This window comes from Prionailurus viverrinus, chromosome B2 (genome assembly GCF_022837055.1).
Source record: "Prionailurus viverrinus isolate Anna chromosome B2, UM_Priviv_1.0, whole genome shotgun sequence".
In the NCBI taxonomy this organism is placed as follows: domain Eukaryota; kingdom Metazoa; phylum Chordata; class Mammalia; order Carnivora; family Felidae; genus Prionailurus; species Prionailurus viverrinus.
Genome location: NC_062565.1, coordinates 78,634,206 through 78,652,804, shown reverse-complemented (window position 1 = coordinate 78,652,804; position 18,599 = coordinate 78,634,206). Strand labels below are relative to the sequence as shown.

The 18,599-nt window shown below is 37.3% G+C and overlaps 2 protein-coding genes and 1 non-coding gene across 7 annotated transcripts in view; all 3 read right to left on the bottom strand.

The window, feature by feature from the left end:
- Nucleotides 1-2,527, bottom strand: part of SLC35A1 (solute carrier family 35 member A1) — a 55,047-nt gene extending 52,520 nt beyond the window's left edge. The window contains exons 1-2 of the mRNA XM_047860403.1: nt 2,523-2,527; nt 682-689 (exon numbers count right to left, since the gene is read on the bottom strand). The gene's annotated coding sequence lies outside the window, so the exon portion shown is untranslated. The remainder of the gene's footprint in view (nt 1-681; nt 690-2,522) is intronic.
- The window catches only part of CFAP206 (cilia and flagella associated protein 206), a 43,731-nt gene that overhangs the window by 12,164 nt on the left and 12,968 nt on the right, over nt 1-18,599 (bottom strand). For all 5 annotated transcript variants that reach the window (XM_047860395.1, XM_047860399.1, XM_047860398.1 and 2 more), the window contains exons 8-11: nt 9,251-9,370; nt 7,683-7,881; nt 5,342-5,482; nt 2,080-2,273 (exon numbers count right to left, since the gene is read on the bottom strand). In XM_047860395.1, coding sequence (XP_047716351.1) covers nt 2,080-2,273; nt 5,342-5,482; nt 7,683-7,881; nt 9,251-9,370 — 654 coding nt within the window. The remainder of the gene's footprint in view (nt 1-2,079; nt 2,274-5,341; nt 5,483-7,682; nt 7,882-9,250; nt 9,371-18,599) is intronic.
- Nucleotides 4,995-5,101, bottom strand: LOC125166861 (U6 spliceosomal RNA). Its single transcript, XR_007152570.1, has one exon. It is a non-coding gene; the product is annotated as a U6 spliceosomal RNA (small nuclear RNA).

The window sequence follows — 18,599 nt, the reverse complement described above, 5'->3', positions numbered from 1 at the left end:
GCATTATCTACATATAGCATACATTTCTGATGATCTGATTCTAACCTTTCACTGTCTTTGAAGTATCTTACAACTCTGTAAATTATAAGTAAGTGGTGGCATGGTCAAATAATTCTTGTCTATAGACATGCAAATTCATAATTCCTTCAAGGTTTTTTATGGAACCTGACAATATAAATTCTCAAATTTATATGGAAAGTAAAGACTCAAGTATAGCCAAGATCCTTTAGAGAGGAAAGGGTGGGAGAACTTACTCTACTAGGTATCAAAACTTACTATAAAGCTATAGTAAGATATAGATACAGGAATTTTTAAAAAATTGAACTGAATAGAATAGAGAGATTAAAAATTAAGCCTGTGCATATAAGACACTATAGATATGGAGAAAGGAAAGAGTACTGAACAAATGGTCTGGGAAAATTCATTACTCAAATAGAAACAAAATTAAAATTGGATCTTCACCTCCCAATAGACACAAAAATCAAATCCAAGTCAATTAAAGAGTCAGGTGTGGGGGCGCCTGGGTGGCACAGTCGGTTAAGCGTCCGACTTCAGCCAGGTCACGATCTCGCGGTCCGTGAGTTCATGCCCCGCGTCAGGCTCTGGGCTGATGGCTCGGAGCCTGGAGCCTGTTTCCGATTCTGTGTCTCCCTCTCTCTCTGCCCCTCCCCCGTTCATGCTCTGTCTCTCTCTGTCCCAAAAATAAATAAACGTTGAAAAAAAAAAATTAAAAAAAAAAAAGAAAAAAAAAGAGTCAGGTGTGAAAGGCAAATCCAAAATCCATATTTTTTTACAAAACAATATAGGAGAATATTTTTATGATCTAAGATACATGAAGATTTCTTAAACAAGACAAAATTTGACACGTGAAGAAAAGATTAATAAATGACATATTAAAATGAAAAACTTTCATTCATGAGAAGACATCACAAAAAGAATGAAAAACAGAGGGGTGCCTGGGTGGCTCAGTCGGTTGAGCATCTAACTCCTGGTTTTGGCTCAGGTCAAAGTATTCACATAGGCTACCAATTGTGAAAATTGGAGAGGGGCATTTGACTTAGGAATGAGTGATGTTAGGTTTTCCCCTCCCAAAATACACCTCCCATATTAAGTTCATGGGTTCAAACCCCATATATGGGGTTCTGCGCCAGCAGTGTGGAGCCTGCTTGGGATTCTTTCTCCCTCTCCCTCTTTCTCTGCCCCTTTCCCTGCCTGTGCTCCCTCTCTCTCTTTCTCAAAATAAATAAATAAGCTTTAAAAAAAACAGAATGAAATACAAAACTGGGAGAGCACAAGCCAGTGGAACACAATTAAAAGCCTAGAAACAAACCCATTCCATATGAGAATTGTTAATTCAATGGAGGGGTCATCATACTGAGTGGGAAAACCATGTATTAATATTAGTATCACCAGTCACTGCTGGGATCACATACAGTTTTAGAAGTGGGCACAGTAGAAAATAGAACTAAAACCATTAAGCTTTATTAAGATATAATTAATGAAACTAGTAATTATTAAAAAAAACTAAATGGTACTATGAATGGGACAACCTAATATAATAAACATAAAAATTCTTTTATTATTTTAATTCAATTCCAGTTAAAATCTCAGTAAGATTTTGGGGGAAACTTAGCAAATTTATTAAGAAAACTACCATGCATGACTAAGACAATTTTGAAAAAAATACAAGGCAAAGGAAAGAGCTTGCCCTATCAGGTAATAAAATATATCAGAAAGTATTATCTTACAACTCTAAGTTATCACCTGTGTTATCTGTGCTAAGTTCTTTAATTTTAGATAAGGAAATCCTACAGACTCAGTTATTTATCTAAACGTAGTCTTTCTCTTCCAGATTTTTCCAGTCTAATTTATCAATTTGATTCTTTATCTTGTTTTCATTATTCTTTGTGGATTTCATTAGTTTCCTTCTTCGGGGTGAATCTCTTTCCAATAGCATTAAAGGCCCTCTTCTGATCCAGTCTCTGTTTGAACTTTGGAACTATTCTACAACAAGGTATAACTTTCTAATTAACTATACTTTTAAATGTCATAAATTCTTAAAATACTGACTCTGCTTACCTGAGAATATGGAATGAGGGTTTCGAACTGTTGATGAAGTTCCAGTAGCTGAATTAATTCTGCATTTTTTTTTGCTTTTTCCTTAATTAAATCAATATAATTTTCAGGACTTTCTGCAAATAAATATGCAGCATCTCTGGTATTAAAAGTGTAATACTTTTCTTTATATTTCAAAATTCCAATTGCTGGATTTCCTGAAAATTAAGAAAAGGAAATGAATGAGATATAAAATAGTAAGTGATTCTATGTTTGTAATACATCCATAGAATCATCCCCTACATACTGCATATTTAACATATGACTTATGCATATTTAACATGTTTTCATTTTGTTAAAATGCTACAATTAGCAATTTTAAATTATACATTTTGTTAAATTCTATTTTATGTGAAATTCATATTAAATTAATTTTAACGAATGGTTTTATGTAAAAATTATTTTACTATACAGATCTAAAATGTTTGAAAATCTTTTATGAGAAGGCACGTAGTCATCTCGTGGTTTCAAATCTCCTTTAACTAAACTACTACAAGCATTGTTTTAAAAATAATTTTATAAAAACTACAAAAATGGGACAACTTACCCAAAATACGTTTCCTTTTTTTTTTTAAGATTTTTACTTTTAAGTAATCTCTACACCCAACATGGGGCTCAAACTCATGACCCCAAGATCAAGAGCTGCATGCTCCACCGACCAAGCCAACCAGGCATCCCCAAAATACAAGTCTCTATGTTAGAAAGTATTTACCACTGTGAACAGATACTACAAAAATAAGGGTTATTAAATATCCACATAGTTGGTGGGAATTATATATGAAACAATAGTACTGCCTTATTTATTTTTTCATTTGTTCAACAAAATTTATTGGCCCTATTCCTGGCACTAAGGAAATAAAAACAAAATTGCTGCTCTCAACAAATCAACAAATATACCATAGGCCAGAGAGTACTGCAAAAAAAGGTTAAAAATAAAGCCAAGGGGCACCTGGCCAGTTAAGTGTCCGATTCTTGATTTCAGCTCAAGTCACGATCTCAGGTCATGAGATTGAGTCCCGCATTGGGTTCCTCGCTGGGTGTGGAGCCTGCTTAAGATTCATTCCCCACCCCCCTCAAAAAAAATAAATAAGCTTGTTAAACACATAATAAAAGGAAGAAGGGTGTGGTTGATATTTTAAATTGGGTGATCTAGGAATGCTAAATAAAATGAAGGAGGAAGGTATGTAGCTATCTGAGGGATAGACAGAGTTTTCCAAGTAGAGGGAATAAATAGCAAGCATAAAGGCTCTGAGGTGAAAATGGGCTTGAGATGTTCAAGAACAACAAGAAAGCCAGTGAGGCTTGAGTAGGCAAGGGAAAGTGATTGGCAATAAAACCAGTGTAGTCATTGAAAAGGATCCTAACTAGTTAGTAAGCCTTGGGATTTAAGTCACGTGGTCTGTAGTCCTGAATGGAAGGAGAAAAGTCCTACAGAATTCCTCTGAGTTAGTGCAGTTTGCTGCTGCCCAGAAAATAATGTAGCAAACAGAAATAATGTAGTGAACAAAGTAGTCAGGGCTAGCTTATTCAGAGAGGATTCTGAAACCCATAGCCCCACAAGCTCTTCTACTTTCCTATTTCTCTTTCTTTATTAGAATCCCAGATAGTGGAAGCTTGAAGGGGCCAAACAGACCTCCTAGACTAGAAGCCAGGCTCTCCCGAACCTTAGCCCATAGCTTTTTCAATTATATCATGCTACCTCTGTCATCACCCTACAGCTATGGTTCTTTGCGTTTGTGTCTCTTGTGACTCCCTTCCTTTCTTATTTGTGATGGAAAGATGGATGGATGATGCATGGATGGATGCATGGATGGATGGAAGGAAGGAAGGAAGGAAGGGAAGAAGGAAAGAAGAAGGAAAGAAGGAAGGAAGGGGAAAGAAAAGGAAAAGAGAAGAGAAGAGAAGGAAAGAAAGAAACCATCTATATTCCATCACTTCTTATTTCTTCACGGCTTTTGATTGTTACCCCCCCACCCCCACCAGTATCACTGACCCTCATGGGGCCTCAGAATACTATTCTCTCAGCTCCCTATGGTAAACCTCTTACTTCCATTATGAAAAATCTAATACCATAAAAAATGAGTCAGGGGCATCTTGGTGGCTCAGTCAGTTGAAGAGTCCAATTCTTGGTTTGGGCTCAGGTCATGATCTCACAGCTCATGAGTTCGAGCCCTGCATTGGGCTCTGTGCTGACAATACAAGAGCCTGTTTAGAATTCTCTCTCTCACCTTCTCTCTCTGCCCCTCCCCTCACATGCACTCTCTTTCTCTCTCTCAAAAATAAACTTAAAAAAAAGTCAGTATGCATGTTCTCTAGCCTGTATGTAGTTCCTATAATTCTTTCTAATAAAAAAAGTAATATCCAACTATGAAATATAACAAAAGAAATGACAAAGAAAGAAGAAAAGGAAAAAAGAGGTTAATGGTGTAAAGTAAATCAGAAATAATTTTGTCCAACTGTTTTCATTCTAGCCCTAGCTGACTTTTTATTTCCAATTCACACAGCACTTTTTGGATAATAATTTATTTCACCTCAATTTCTGACTTACTCTTTGTTAGGGGAGAAGCTCTAGTAATATATACAAAGAGATTTTATTTGATAAAATATTGGCCATTTCCTTAGGTGGATATGACTTATACAGAAATCCTGATCTATGTTAATAGAACACAACCATAAAGCAACAGAGTATTTTTTTAATCAACATAATCAGCCAAATTAGTGTTGCTCTTTCAACTAATTACTTTGGAAGATGATCTATTTTAGTAACGCCATGTGAATTTCTAGAGTCCCTCATTGGCCATATGAGTCATCCCTCTTTTATGATAATGTAGCATCCAGATTTCATTATATACACATTCTATCACTTATTTGTTTTCGTTTCTAAATGTGGAAGCTTCATGAATTTGCATGTCATCCTTGTGCAGGGGCCATGCTGATCTTCTCTGTAGTGCTCCGATTTTAGTATATATGCTGCCGAAGCGAGCACCTCACTTATCATTTGTGTGTAATTCTTGCTTATGTCAGTCCACCAGATTATTCTGTGAGCACTTCAAAGATGAAGATTTTGGTCTGGATCATCTTTGTGGCTCCTTTCCTAGTTCACCGTCAGATCCCATAAAGTTTTAAAAAATGATAAGTGAAAAAAAAATGAATAAGTAAGTGACAAGGACGGCTTTATTTAAAGAAAAAATGGGAAGTCAAAGCAATATCATTTCCCACAATATACCTGGAAGAAGAAGACCATCTGTTGTAGCAAATGTATAAGCACAAAATCCTCGATACTGAATTAACAATTTGTCAAAATTGGCCGTTGTTTCTGGGAAAAGCCATTCTTGTTTTCTGAAATCCACCGGACGTACTCTATCTTCTAAAATAAAAGAGGAGGACAAGAAAAACTTCAGTCAAGGAGAAGAGTAAACAACCCAAGAAAATAAGCAGAAAAGACTGGCTGTTGTGTGACTAAAATAGAGAGAGATCAACTTCATTCAAGACTGTATGGCTCTTCATAATACACTAGGTGGGCAAATTCTTTAAATGTGATGCTCCTATACTAGGACTATTGTTTCCTGAAACAGCTGAGAATGTTCTGAGCAGAAAGCTTCAAGGAAATCTCTCTTAGTAATTTAATTTTGATAACAAGGTGCACAATCTTTGTTCTTTACACTTTTAAAAATCCTTCCTAATGGTGGCTGGCTTACTTATTTACATGTGATAAACAAATAGTCCACATTTTCTACACAAACAAAAACACATATCTGTAAAACACTGATCCCAAAGGTTCTTAGCTTTGGCAATCCTACTATACTTCTGGGTCTGGCTCTACATCAAAACAGCAATACCACAAATGCCCTTGTGACTACAACTAGAAGTAAATGCATACTTTGGGGAAAATAAACCTACCTTCTTTTTTCCTGATATGCCTGAAAGTCTCAAAACAGAGAGGAGATGTGGCAAGTGTTAAATTCTTTTAGAAGAACATTCAGTCTCCCAATTCACTGGAGCAGTAACGTGATAAATAGTGTTCTGGTGAATAAAAAGTTGTGACATATAGTGGAAAGTGACATGTTTAACTCCAAGAAGTAAACTGTCTTGCCAATAATGGTGAGTTTAATATCTACTGTTGAAGTAGTTTAATATTTACTGCTGAAGTGACTTTAACCTTTTTTTAAATTTTTTTTTAACATTTATTTATTTTTGAGAGAGATGAGAGCACGAGCCGGGAAGGGGCAGAGAGAGAGGGAGTTACAGAATTCGAAGCAGGCTCCAAGCTCTGAGTTGTCAGCACAGAGCCAGATGCGGGGCCCAAACCCACGAACTGTGAGACCATTACCTGAGCCGAAGTCAGACACTTAAACAACTGAGCCACCCAGGCGCCCCTAAGTGACTTTAACTTTTTAATTTCACTTGGTATTTGTGTAGATATGCTGTTTTAATAAAATAAAATAAGTAGGAAAAACTTTAACTGGAAGGATGCTTTTCAGTCTTTCTAATTTAGTTTTCAAATTTATTTTTTAAGTCCAGTAGTTGAAGAATGGAAATTACAACTTCATTTTTATTCTCCACTTATACAAAATTTGAATTTGTAAAAGAAATTTAGAGAGTAAATTATCAAATCTCATTTTCTGGAAAAAACTTTCTTTTTAGGCAACAATACCCAGACTCTATTTTGGCATTTCTCAAGAACTTCACATTGTCTTTAAGACAAAAGATACCAAAAAAGTAAAAAGCAGTTTGTTGATAAAGACAGCCTTCTTATAAGAATCAGTGCATCTCTTAAAGGGTCTAAAATAAGCTCAATTTTACAGGGATAAATTTCATTGATTTATAAATTTCAGCCTGAATCTGAGGTAGATATATGGCAAATGACATGCTAAAGAAATAGAGCTCTAAATATGGCAAACATTAATATCTTCTCCTACTATAAATCAATAATAAGATCACTAAGACTACAACAGAAACACATAGGCAAGGAAAATCATTGTTAACCAAAACCCTGACAATAACATTAAGAATGCTTATTATTGGGGGCACGTGGGTGGCTCAGTAGGTTAAGCAGCCAATTCTTGATTTTGGCTCAGATCATGACCTTGGCTCAGATCACGATCTCATGGTCTGTGAGATCAAGTCCTGCATTGGGCTCTGCACTTATAGTGTGGAACCTGCTTGGGATTCTCTCTCTTCCCCTCCCCACTTGCTCTCTGTCTCAAAATAAATAAATAAACATTATTATTTTTTTTTTTTACAAAAGAATGCTTATTACTGGATAGTAAGGTACTTAGCTTACATATTTTCTGTTTCCTGCACTTTTCATAATGAACATTAGTACTCTTTTAATCAAGAAAGATGTCTAATACCTTATCAAAAGGATAGAGCATGAAAATTTTACTTTTTTTAAAAACAAACTTTATGCTCAACATGGGGCTCTAACTCATGACCCCAAGATCAAGCGTTGGATGCTCCACTGACTCACCCAGCCAGATGCCCCAAGCGTGAAAATTTTAAAAGAATGCCTTTATTCTAGAGTGCACTTTTAAGAGGAAGAGGAAGTCAAGGATGGTTTCTATTACCCATGTGTTCCTTCATCCTACACACATCAGTCTTCACAGTCAGCCCATCAAGAAGATTCTGCATTACTTTCTCAGGAAAGAGGAGTTCATGAGCACCCAAGAATGGCTCAAGGTGAGTTGTCAAATTACTGAGGACACTAATCAAAACAGTTTCATCCTGGAAGCTAGTCCACAGATTGGAAAGTGCAATGAAGATGGGCTGAAAAAAAGAATTTTTAAAATGTAACTGTTTAATAAAATTACAAATCACTGTGCTCTTAAAAACAAAAACAAATTTGTGTTAGTAAAGAAATTCTTCCTGAAGACAAGTCAAAGTCTTGTGAAGTTAAACAATAAAATCTACATAGCAATAGGATTCATAAATTATGAGAAAAAAACTTGTATTTTATTTCAAACTATTCATGTTGGTGTGATTGTCATAAAGTTAATTTACCCCCCCCCCCCCAAAAAGCCAAACACATCGATCACCTAAGAAAGATTTATGGACGCTTGACCCCAAAAAGCCAAGAGGAAAATATCTTCTTTTTGTAAAAAAGCTAAATATGACTCATTACTATTAGATTTATCTGGTTCAATCATGATTAAAAGAACCTGAAAGTCTACAGATATATCTTGAGGCATATCTTGTGAGCTGCAAGTTAAAGATTTTAGATCAGTGAGATAAAAACTTTTTTTTAATGTTTATATTATTTATTTTGGGGAGAGGCTGAGAGAGAGAGAGAGAGGGAGGGAGGGAGGGAGGGAGATTGGGGGAGGGGCAGAGAGAGAGGGAGAGAGAGAGAATCCCAAGCAGGCTCTGCATTGTCAGCACAGAGCCCGACACGGGGCTCAAACCCATGAACCATGAGATCATGGCCTGAGCAGAAATCAAGAGTCAGGTAATCTAACCTACTGAGCCACCCAGGTGCCATGAGATAAAACGTTTTTTATTCATACTAAAGGTCACTGACTTATTGAACAAACATATACAGAAACTAATTAGGCCCTACTAAAAAGTAAAACAACTTAGCCTTTTGTTTCTTGGCTTTTAAAACCTAACATTGGGAATGGTTACACAAAATTGTCAAGGCCTCAAAATGCTCTATAAAATACTGCATGTGCACCCTACACCTCCTTTGGGCTACCAGATTTGCCCCTATGATGGTACAGATAATCAGAAAGTCAGTGTAAGTGCAGGCCTGGTAAACACAGGGATTATCCTCTGTCTCTTCATAAAGGACACAAGTCACATCACCCCTTGGCTGAAGGCAATCTCTAACCAGCCACTGTGAACGTGTTCTCAACACTGCATTACAGATTCGTTTTGTTGCCACAGCCCGTGCTGGTATTATGGCTACCATAATATATACCTGCATTTCCTTTAGTAGCAACTGTCTGCAGAGGGAAGTCCCGCATCCAACTTACACGGTTATTACAAAACAACCATAAAGAACAGGATCAACTTGTATAAAAACCAGTATCATATTTTTAGTGATTAACTATAATTATGATTACTTATGATTCGATTGTATAGGACTCAAAGGTATATTCACTCTTAAGCAAGGTCAAAGTTGATGGCAAATACTTACAAAGACTTGTGATGTTGGGACAGCAGTCTTTGATTTTACAGTCATTTTTAATTGTTCCAGTTGGGCTCCTAACTGCTTTATCATCATTTCTACTTCTTGAGCACAGGTAATTATATCTGACTGTGAAGACAACATAATTTGCATTAATATTTTTATAACGTCACTAAAAAATTCATGTGTTTTAAGCCCTACCTGCTCCTTACATCCCCTGAAGTTAAGCACAACGGGAGCTGAAATTCTATTCTCCATGGTATCTGCAAACCAAGAACAGTGCTGGTGTGCCAACGGCACTCCAGAAATATTTGTTGGATAGGTGAATCTTTTGAAATACAATAGCTATAATTTTTTCCCAAAGGTATTCTTTTTCTCAAGGTATTCTTTGACAGGCAGTATAACTGCATTCCTGAGAAGAGGATCCTACGACACAACTTTGTTCAGCTGTTATTTTCCCACTCCTTAATGATAAAATTAATGAGGTGTTCCTCTGAAAACAATTTTGATACCAAGATTTTTTAAAATTACATCCAAGAATGCAGAACATCTTAAAAATCATGTCACTGAAAGAAAAACAATGTATTTCTGATATGACAATAGTAATCTGAAAATAAGGTATTAAATGCTGAATCTGAAATAATTACTAACATTTATTCTACGTGCTAAGCATCATAGTAAATACTTGTAAGTACAAAAAGGAAGTAAGTATAAATAAGAAAACTAAGATGTAGACAGGTAAGTAAAGTGCCCAAGGATACACAGCCAATAAAGGGTGGAATCATGGTTCTATCCCAGACCAATGGAGCCCAGAACCCAGCTCTTAACCATTATATTGTACTGCCTAAGATGTGACCAGAAATAGTGGTGGTATGGGTTTATCAGTACATTGTAAAAGAGTGACAGTTACTTGAAGAGAAAAAAAAATGTATTTGAGTCTTCAAATATGAGCCTAAGCATATGCTTTACTAGACTATTTTTTTTAAGTTTATTTATTTTGAGAGAGAGACAGAGAGAGAAGGGAGTGCATTGTGCACCCACGAGCAAAGGAGGGGCAGAGAGAGGGAGGAAGAGAGAGAATCCCAAGCCAGCTCCATGCTGTCAGCACAGAGCGAGAAGCGGGGTTCGATCTCACTGAACGTGAGATCATGAGCAGAGCAGAAATCAAGAGTCAGACCACCAGAATGAGCCACCCAGGAACCCCTACTAGACTATTTTTAATTGACAAAAATATTACTTCATTTAAAATATCAAATATTATTGTATTTCAACTAATGAAATATTTTATTCACAGATATTAACATGTATCCTGTTTTAATTTTACCTATACTTTTCTTTAAGCATCTCCTTCCCCTTGCTACATGCTCTACGTAATCCTATCTATCCCATCTAATAGGTCCCTTGCCTACCTCATAGAGTTTTCCCCCTTGTTTGTTCGTTTTGTTTTAGAAATCAAATATGAAGGATGTCTGGGTGGCTCACTCAGTTAAGTGTCTGACTCTCAGTTTCGTCTCAGGTCATGATCTCACAGTTTCATGAGTTCGAGCCCCACGTCGGGTTCTACGCTGACAGCATGGAGCCTACTTGAGATTCTCATTCTCTCTCTCTCTCTCTCTCCCCCTCACTGTCTGACCCTCCCCACTCATGCAGTCTCTGTCTCTCTCAAAATAAATAAACTTAAAAATAAAAATAAAATATGAAAATGGGGTCCTTAAAGTCTCTTCAGATTTGTGCAACAGCAACAAGAAACAGAAATAATATGCTCTCCAAAGTAAAAGTTACATTCAATACATAACTTCATTAAATCTATAATTGAAAATACTCTAGACTTCCTCCCCAGAGCTATGTTTTCAGAGGACACCAACAGAGTAGGCATACAGAAATACTTGATTTTTCCTGATTATGACCTAAAACAATCACTCTGTTAACATTTTATCAAAAAGAACTTGTTCATAACTATGTGGAAGTTTTAGTGTAAAGTGGTCCTCACAAAGAAGTAGAAAGATAGTCTGTGTTCATGGACGGGAAGAGTTAATATTGTTAAAATGTCCATACTACCCAAATCCATTTATAGATTCAGTGCAATTCCTATCAAAATTCCAGTGGCATTTTTCAAAGAAATAGAAAAACAATCCTCTAACTTGTATGGAGCCATAAAAGACCCCCATGTACCCAAGCAAGCTTGAGAAAGAAGAACAAAGCTGGAGGCATCATGCTTCCTAATTTCAAACTATACTGCAAAGCTATAGTAATCAAAACAGTATGTTAGTGGCATAGAAACAGACACATAGATCAACAGAATACAGAGCCCAGAAATAAACCCATCATATACGGTCAACTCATTTATGACAAAGAAAGCAATAATATACAATGTGGAAAGGACCATCTCTTGAATAAATGGTGCTGGGAAAACTGGACAGCAACGTGCAAAAGGATGAAACATACAGAAAATCAAGTCATATTGGATTAAAGACATGAATCTAAGACCTGAAACCCTGAAATTTCTAGAAGAAAACATGGAGCAGTAAGCCTCTTGACATCAGTCTTGGTGATGATTTTTTTGATTTGACACCAGAAGCAAAAGAAACAAGAGCAAAAGTAAACAAGTGAGTCTATAACAAACCAAAAAGCTTCTATACAGCAAAGGAAACCATCAACAAAATGGAAAGGCAACTTGCTGAATGGGATAAAATATTTGCAAGTCATATATCTGATAAGAGGTTAACATCCAAAGTATACAAAGAACTCCTATAAATAAACAGCAAAAACAGCAGCAGCAACAACAAGAACAACAAAACCCGAAAAATCCAATTAACAAATGGCCAGAGGATCCAAATAACATTTTTCCAAAGAAGACATACAAATAGCCAACAGGTACATGGAAAAATGTTTGACATCACTTACCATCAGGAAAAGGAAAATTAAAACCACAGTGAGGTATCACCTCACACCTATCAGTATCAAAAGACAAGTGGTAACAAGTGTCAGCAAAGATGTGGAGAAAAGCAAACCCTCATGCACTGTTGGTGGGGAAAATAAATTGGTGCAGCCACTATGAAAAATGGTATGAAGATTCTTCAAAAAATTGAAAATAGAACTACCACTGTAACCCCTATCAAAAAAAAAAAATACCAGCATTCTTCACAGAGCTAGAACAAATAATCCTAAAATTTGTATGGAACCAGAAAAGACCCTGAATAGCCAAAGCAATCTTGAAAAAGAAAACCAAAGCAAGAGGCATCACAATCCCAGACCTCTAACTGTATTATAAAGTTGTAATCATCAAGACAGTATGGTACTGGCACAAGAACAGACATTCAGATCAGTGGAACAGAATAGAGAACCCAGAAATGGACCCACAAACATATGGCCAACTAATCTTTGACAAAGCAGAAAAGAATATCCAATGGAATAAAGACACTCTCTTGAGCAAGTGGTGCTGGGATAACTGGACAGCGACATGCAGAAGAATGAACCTGGACCACTTTCTTCACCATACACAAAAATAAACTCAAAATAAGACCTAAATGTAAGACAGGAAGCCATCAAAATCCTCAAGGAGAAAGCAGGCAAAAACCTTTTTGATCTTGGCTGCAGCAACTTCTTACTCAACATGTCTCCGGAGGCAAGGGAAACAAAAGCAAAAATCAACTACTGGGACCTCAATAAAATAAAACGCTTCTGCACAGCAAAGGAAACAATCAGCAGAACTAAAAGGCAATCAATGGGATGGGAGAAGATATTTGCAAATGACATATCATATAAAAGGTTTGTATCCAAAATCTATAAAGAACTCATCAAACTCAACACCCAAAAAACAAATAATCCAGCAAAGAAATGGGCAAAAGACATGAATAGACACTTCTCCAAAGAAGACATCCAGATGGCCAACCGACACATGAAAAAATGCTCAACATCACTCATCATCAGGGAAATACAAATCAAAACCACAGTGAGATAACCCCTCACACCTGTCAGAATGGCTAACATTAACAACTAAGGCAACAACAGATGTTGGCGAGGATGCGGAGAAGAAGATCTCTTTTGCACTGCTGGTGGATCTGTTGATTTTATCTTACTAGGAAGTTAACAGTTTAGTCTGCCTTAGTTTCATAAATGGTGTTAGGGCTGGTAGGAATGCAAACTGGTGCCACCACTCTGGAAAACAGTATAGAGGTTCCTCAAAAAATTAAAAATAGAACTGCCCTACAACCTAGCAATTTCAGTACTAGGTATTTATTCAAGAGATACAGGTGTGCTGTTTCGAAGGGGCACATGCACCCCAATGTTTATAGCAGCACTATCGACAATAGCCAAAGTATGGAAAGAGCCCAAATGTCCATCAATGGATGAATGGATAAAGAAGATGTGGTATATATGTACAGTGGAGTATTATTCAGCAATCAAAAAGCCATTTGCAACTATTTGGACAGACTGGAGGGTATTATGCTAAGTGAAATTAGTCAGGGGCGCCTGGGTGGCGCAGTCGGTTAAGCGTCCGACTTCAGCCAGGTCACGATCTCGCGGTCCGGGAGTTCGAGCCCCGCGTCAGGCTCTGGGCTGATGGCTCAGAGCCTGGAGCCTGTTTCCGATTCTGTGTCTCCCTCTCTCTCTGCCCCTCCCCCGTTCATGCTCTGTCTCTCTCTGTCCCAAGGATAAATAAACGTTGAAAAAAAAAGAAATTAGTCAGTCAGAGAAAGACAAATATATGACTTCACTCATATGAGGAGTTTAAGATACAAAACGTTCACAACAATGAACATAATGGAAGTAAAATTAATATAAAAACAGAGAGGGGGACCAAACCTAACAGACTCTTAAATATAGAAAACAAACAGAGGTTTGCTAGAGGGGTTTTGGGAGGGGGGATGGGCTAAATAGGTAAGGGACATTAAGGAATTTACTCCTGAAATCATGCTAACTAACTTGGGTGTAAATTAAAAAATAAATTAATTTAAAAATAAATAAATAAACTTAAAAAATGCAAAAAAAAAAAAAATTAAACTACCATATGATCGATCTAGCAATTCCACTTCTCAGTATATGTCCAAAGGACATAGGCACCCCCATGTTCATTGCAGCATTATTTACAATAGTCAAGACATGGAAGCAACCTAAGTGACCATTGATGGATGAACAGATAAAGAAAATATGGCATATACATATGGGTGTGTGTACACACACAGACCCAGACACACACACACACGCACACACACACACACGCACACGCACACGCACACACACACTGGAATATTATTCAGTCACAAAAAAAAAAAAAAAAGAGGGAAACCCTGCCCGTTGTGACAACATTGAGAGCATTATGGGCATTATGCTAAGTGATATAAGTCAGAGAGAGAAAGACAAATATTGTATGATCTTATAGGTGGGATCTACAAAAATAAAAAATAAAAAGCAATTTTTTAAATACAGAGAACAGACTAGTAGTTACCATAGGCAGGGGGTGGGCCGTGGGTGAAATGGGTGAAGGAGATCAGAAAGTACAAACTTATTTGTAAGGTAAGTCCTGGGGATATAATGTAACAATATGGTGACTATAGCTAATAATACTGTATCGTATGTTTGAAAGTTGCAGAGAGTAAATCTTAAAACTTTTCATCACAAGAAAAAGGTTTTTGTAACTACGCGCGCGCGGTGAAGGATGTTACTTATTGTGGTAGTCAATTTGCAATATACACATACACTATGTGTATGTTGTAAATCACTATGTTGTAAAACTGAAACCAATATATGTTATGTGTCAATTATATTTCAATTTAAAAAGCCAGTTTCACTTAAGAATATCTTTGACATGGGGCGCCTGGGTGGCGCAGTCGGTTAAGCGTCCGACCTCAGCCAGGTCACGATCTCGCGGTCCGGGAGTTCGAGCCCCGCGTCAGGCTCTGGGCTGATGGCTCAGAGCCTGGAGCCTGTTTCCGATTCTGTGTCTCCCTCTCTCTCTGCCCCTCCCCCGTTCATGCTCTGTCTCTCTCTGTCCCAAAAATAAATAAACGTTGGAAAAAAAAAAAAAAAAAAAAAAGAATATCTTTGACAATGCACAGGGCACCTGGGTGTCTCAGTTGGTTAAGTGACCGACTTTGCCTCAGGTCATGATCTCATGGCAGCTCATAAAGTTCAAGCCCAGCCTTGGGCTCTCTGCTGAGAGCTCAGAGCCTGGAGCCTGCTTCTGATTCTAGATCTTCCTCTCTCTCTGCCCCTCCCCCACTCTTGCTCGCACATGCACTCTCTCTCAAAAACAAACATTTAAAGAAGTTTTTAAAAAGAATATCTTTGATGATGCAATAAAAAGTATTAATTTTACTAAATCTTGATCCATAAGTACAAGCAAGCTTTTTAACAGTCAGTGAGATGGGATGGAAAGTACATATAAAACACATCTGCTGGATATTAAAATGCATAGTTCTCTCAAGGAAAACATTTACTGATTGAATTTTGAGCTGAACTACCATCTTTGCTCCCCACAGAACATGATTTTTACTTGAAGAGCAATTGACTGACAAACTATGACTTTTGAGCCTTAGCTATCTGGCAGATATTTTCCTGAAATAAATGAAATGGGTCTGTCACTTCAGGAAAACAAGAGCTCTGGTTGCCAAAGATAAATTTTGCATTGTGAAACACTTGTATCTGACACCATGAAGTTGACAGCATCCTAACACTTCAACATATTTCTCATGAGACTGTTGGTGAAAAAAAATAATAATAAAATTTATCCTCTAGGAATGCTATCTCTTTTTAAAAATTTTTTGTTCAGGGGCACCTGGGTGACTCGGTTGGTTAAGCGTCCGACTTCAGCTCAGGTCATGATCTCACGGTCCAGGAGTTCAAGCCCCACATTGGGCTCTGTGCTGACAGCTCAGAGCCTGGAGCCTGTTTCACATTCTGTGTCTCCCTCTCTCTCTGCCCCTCCCCTGTTCATGCTCTGTCTCAAAAATAAATAAATGTTAAAAAAAATTTTTTTTTAAAATTTTTGTTCATAATGAGTCAAAAAACTGCTTTGGAAAAGCATATGATGCCAGCATGCTTCTTCCCCACTCTTTTTTTTTTTTTTTTTTTTTTTTTTTTATAAGAGACAGCATCTCAAGCGGACAGCATCCACTCTTGAGCAGAGAAGGGGCACAGGGTAGAGAGAGAAAATCTCAAGCAGGCTCCACGCTCAATGTGGAGCCAGACATGCTGCTAAATCCCACAACCCTGGAATCATGACCTGAGCTGAAATCAAGAGTTGTACGCTCAACTGACTGAGCCACCCAGATAGCCCTTCCTTTTAAAAGCCACCCAGTCCCTTTTAATTTTTAACCCCTTCCTTTAAAAGCCACCCAGTCCCTTTTAATTAATAAATTCCTCATAATTTGTTCCTTTTAATTAATAAATTCCTCATAATTTGTTCCACGGACATTTTCAACAAGTCTAAAACAAACATAAATTCCACCTACCTGATTTTTTTTTTTTTACTGGCATTATCAGGAAAAAATCAAGAAGTCTAATGTTGTCTACTCTGTGAATAGGCCCTGTGAACATAGCTTAGGGAGAAGAAATCTACTAAAGTCTTGACTTACACATTTTACGAATGTTACGTGTGAAATGCATTTACTTGCACCATAACAATGAGTGGCTTTCTCTGGTGACTGCCTTGCACTTCAGAGCCCCACAGAGGATAGAATTCTGTTCCCTCAGCTAAGACAGCCAACAAGACTGTGATCACCCCTCCCTCGTCTCTTTCAGAATATCTGAATTTGTTGCGGGGCCTGGGTGGCTCAGTCAGTTAAGTGTCTGACTTCAGCTCCGGTCATGATCTCGCCGCCATGAGTTCAAGCCTTGCAACAGGCTCTGTGCTGACAGCTCGAAGCCTGGAACCTGCTTCTGCTTCAGACCCTGTGTCTCCCTCTCTCTCTGCCCCTCTCCAACTCACACTGTGTCTCTCTCTGTCTCTCAAAAATGAATAAACGTTAAAGAAATGTAAAAAAGAAGAATATCTGAATTTGTTTCCTGAAGTAGATAAAATCCTAATAGAAAATAAAATAACTCACTACCTTACCCAGACTATAATTAAATTTTTAAAATGAATGTTTACATAAACTTTATGTAATATTGGCAAAAAAAAGTTTAAAATCAAATTCAAACCTTCAAAAAGTTATATTAATACATCCTTTCAAATAATGTGACTTTAGAAAAGAATATTCACAGATTTCATAGATAGGAAAAATTCTCAGCTCAACATAAACTGACATATTTTATAACCCAGAGATAATACCGATTAAACCTATATCCATTCTATAACAAGCAACCTTAACTGTAACTCAGGTAGATTGATGGGAGAAGATTGGATATTTAAAAACAAAACAACAAAAACACCGATTAAGCCAAAAAGAGTCAGATGATTAAGAGAACTCATTCTGACCCTGACTAAAGTTAGCATAAAACAGTCACAAAGAGTGGGGAGACCAGAAAGTTAACTTTCTCAATAGAGTAAGCAGCAAAGGGCTTAGACCTGAGATACTGTCTAGAAAAATAAGAGCTCTTCAGTTTGCTCTCCTCCAGAAATAAAATAGAGCCATTCTGCTTAAGTCCTAACAACAATGATGGTGGCAATAATAAACATTATCTGGGGCCCCTGGGTAGCTAGGTTGGTTAAGCGACCGACTTTGGCTCAGGTTATGATCTCACAGTTCATGGGTTCAAGCCCCATGTCGGGCTCTGTGCTGACAGTTCAGAGCCTGGAGCTGCTTCGGATTCTATGTCTCCCTCTCTCTCTGCCCCTCCCCTGCTTGTGCTCTTTCTCTCTCTCTCAAAAATAAATAAACATTAAAAAATTTTTAAAATAATAATAAACATTAGCAGCAACAGCAATTTGTTGAGCGCATAACTATGTGCCGGGCACTGTTCTACCTTACTTGTATACTGAAGACTATCAATAATCCCACTTTACAGATGTGGAAACCAAGACAGAGAAGTTAAGCAATTTCCTCAAAGACATGGATTGAGTAAGTGGCAAAGTCAGGATTAGAACACAAGCATTCTAGTTGCAGAGCCCACACTCATTGCTTATATACTCTACTCACTGTCCCTCTAGCTCTGAGGATGAAAACAACGAGACTTTCAGACTGGAAATTAGCTGAGCATGATCCACAAATGAAAGCTCTGAGAAGATGCTACATAATGGATGACATTCTCGACAACATCCTTACATTATGTGTGACAGTTTCTGAAGGTTCTTTCTTATGGTATCCCTTCCAAACACAGATGATGAAGTCAATGTGAGATTCTTAATCCTACCATCTACGTGTACTTCAAGATAAACTGATTATAAAATCCTCTCAGTATCTGACTAGTTAGATAA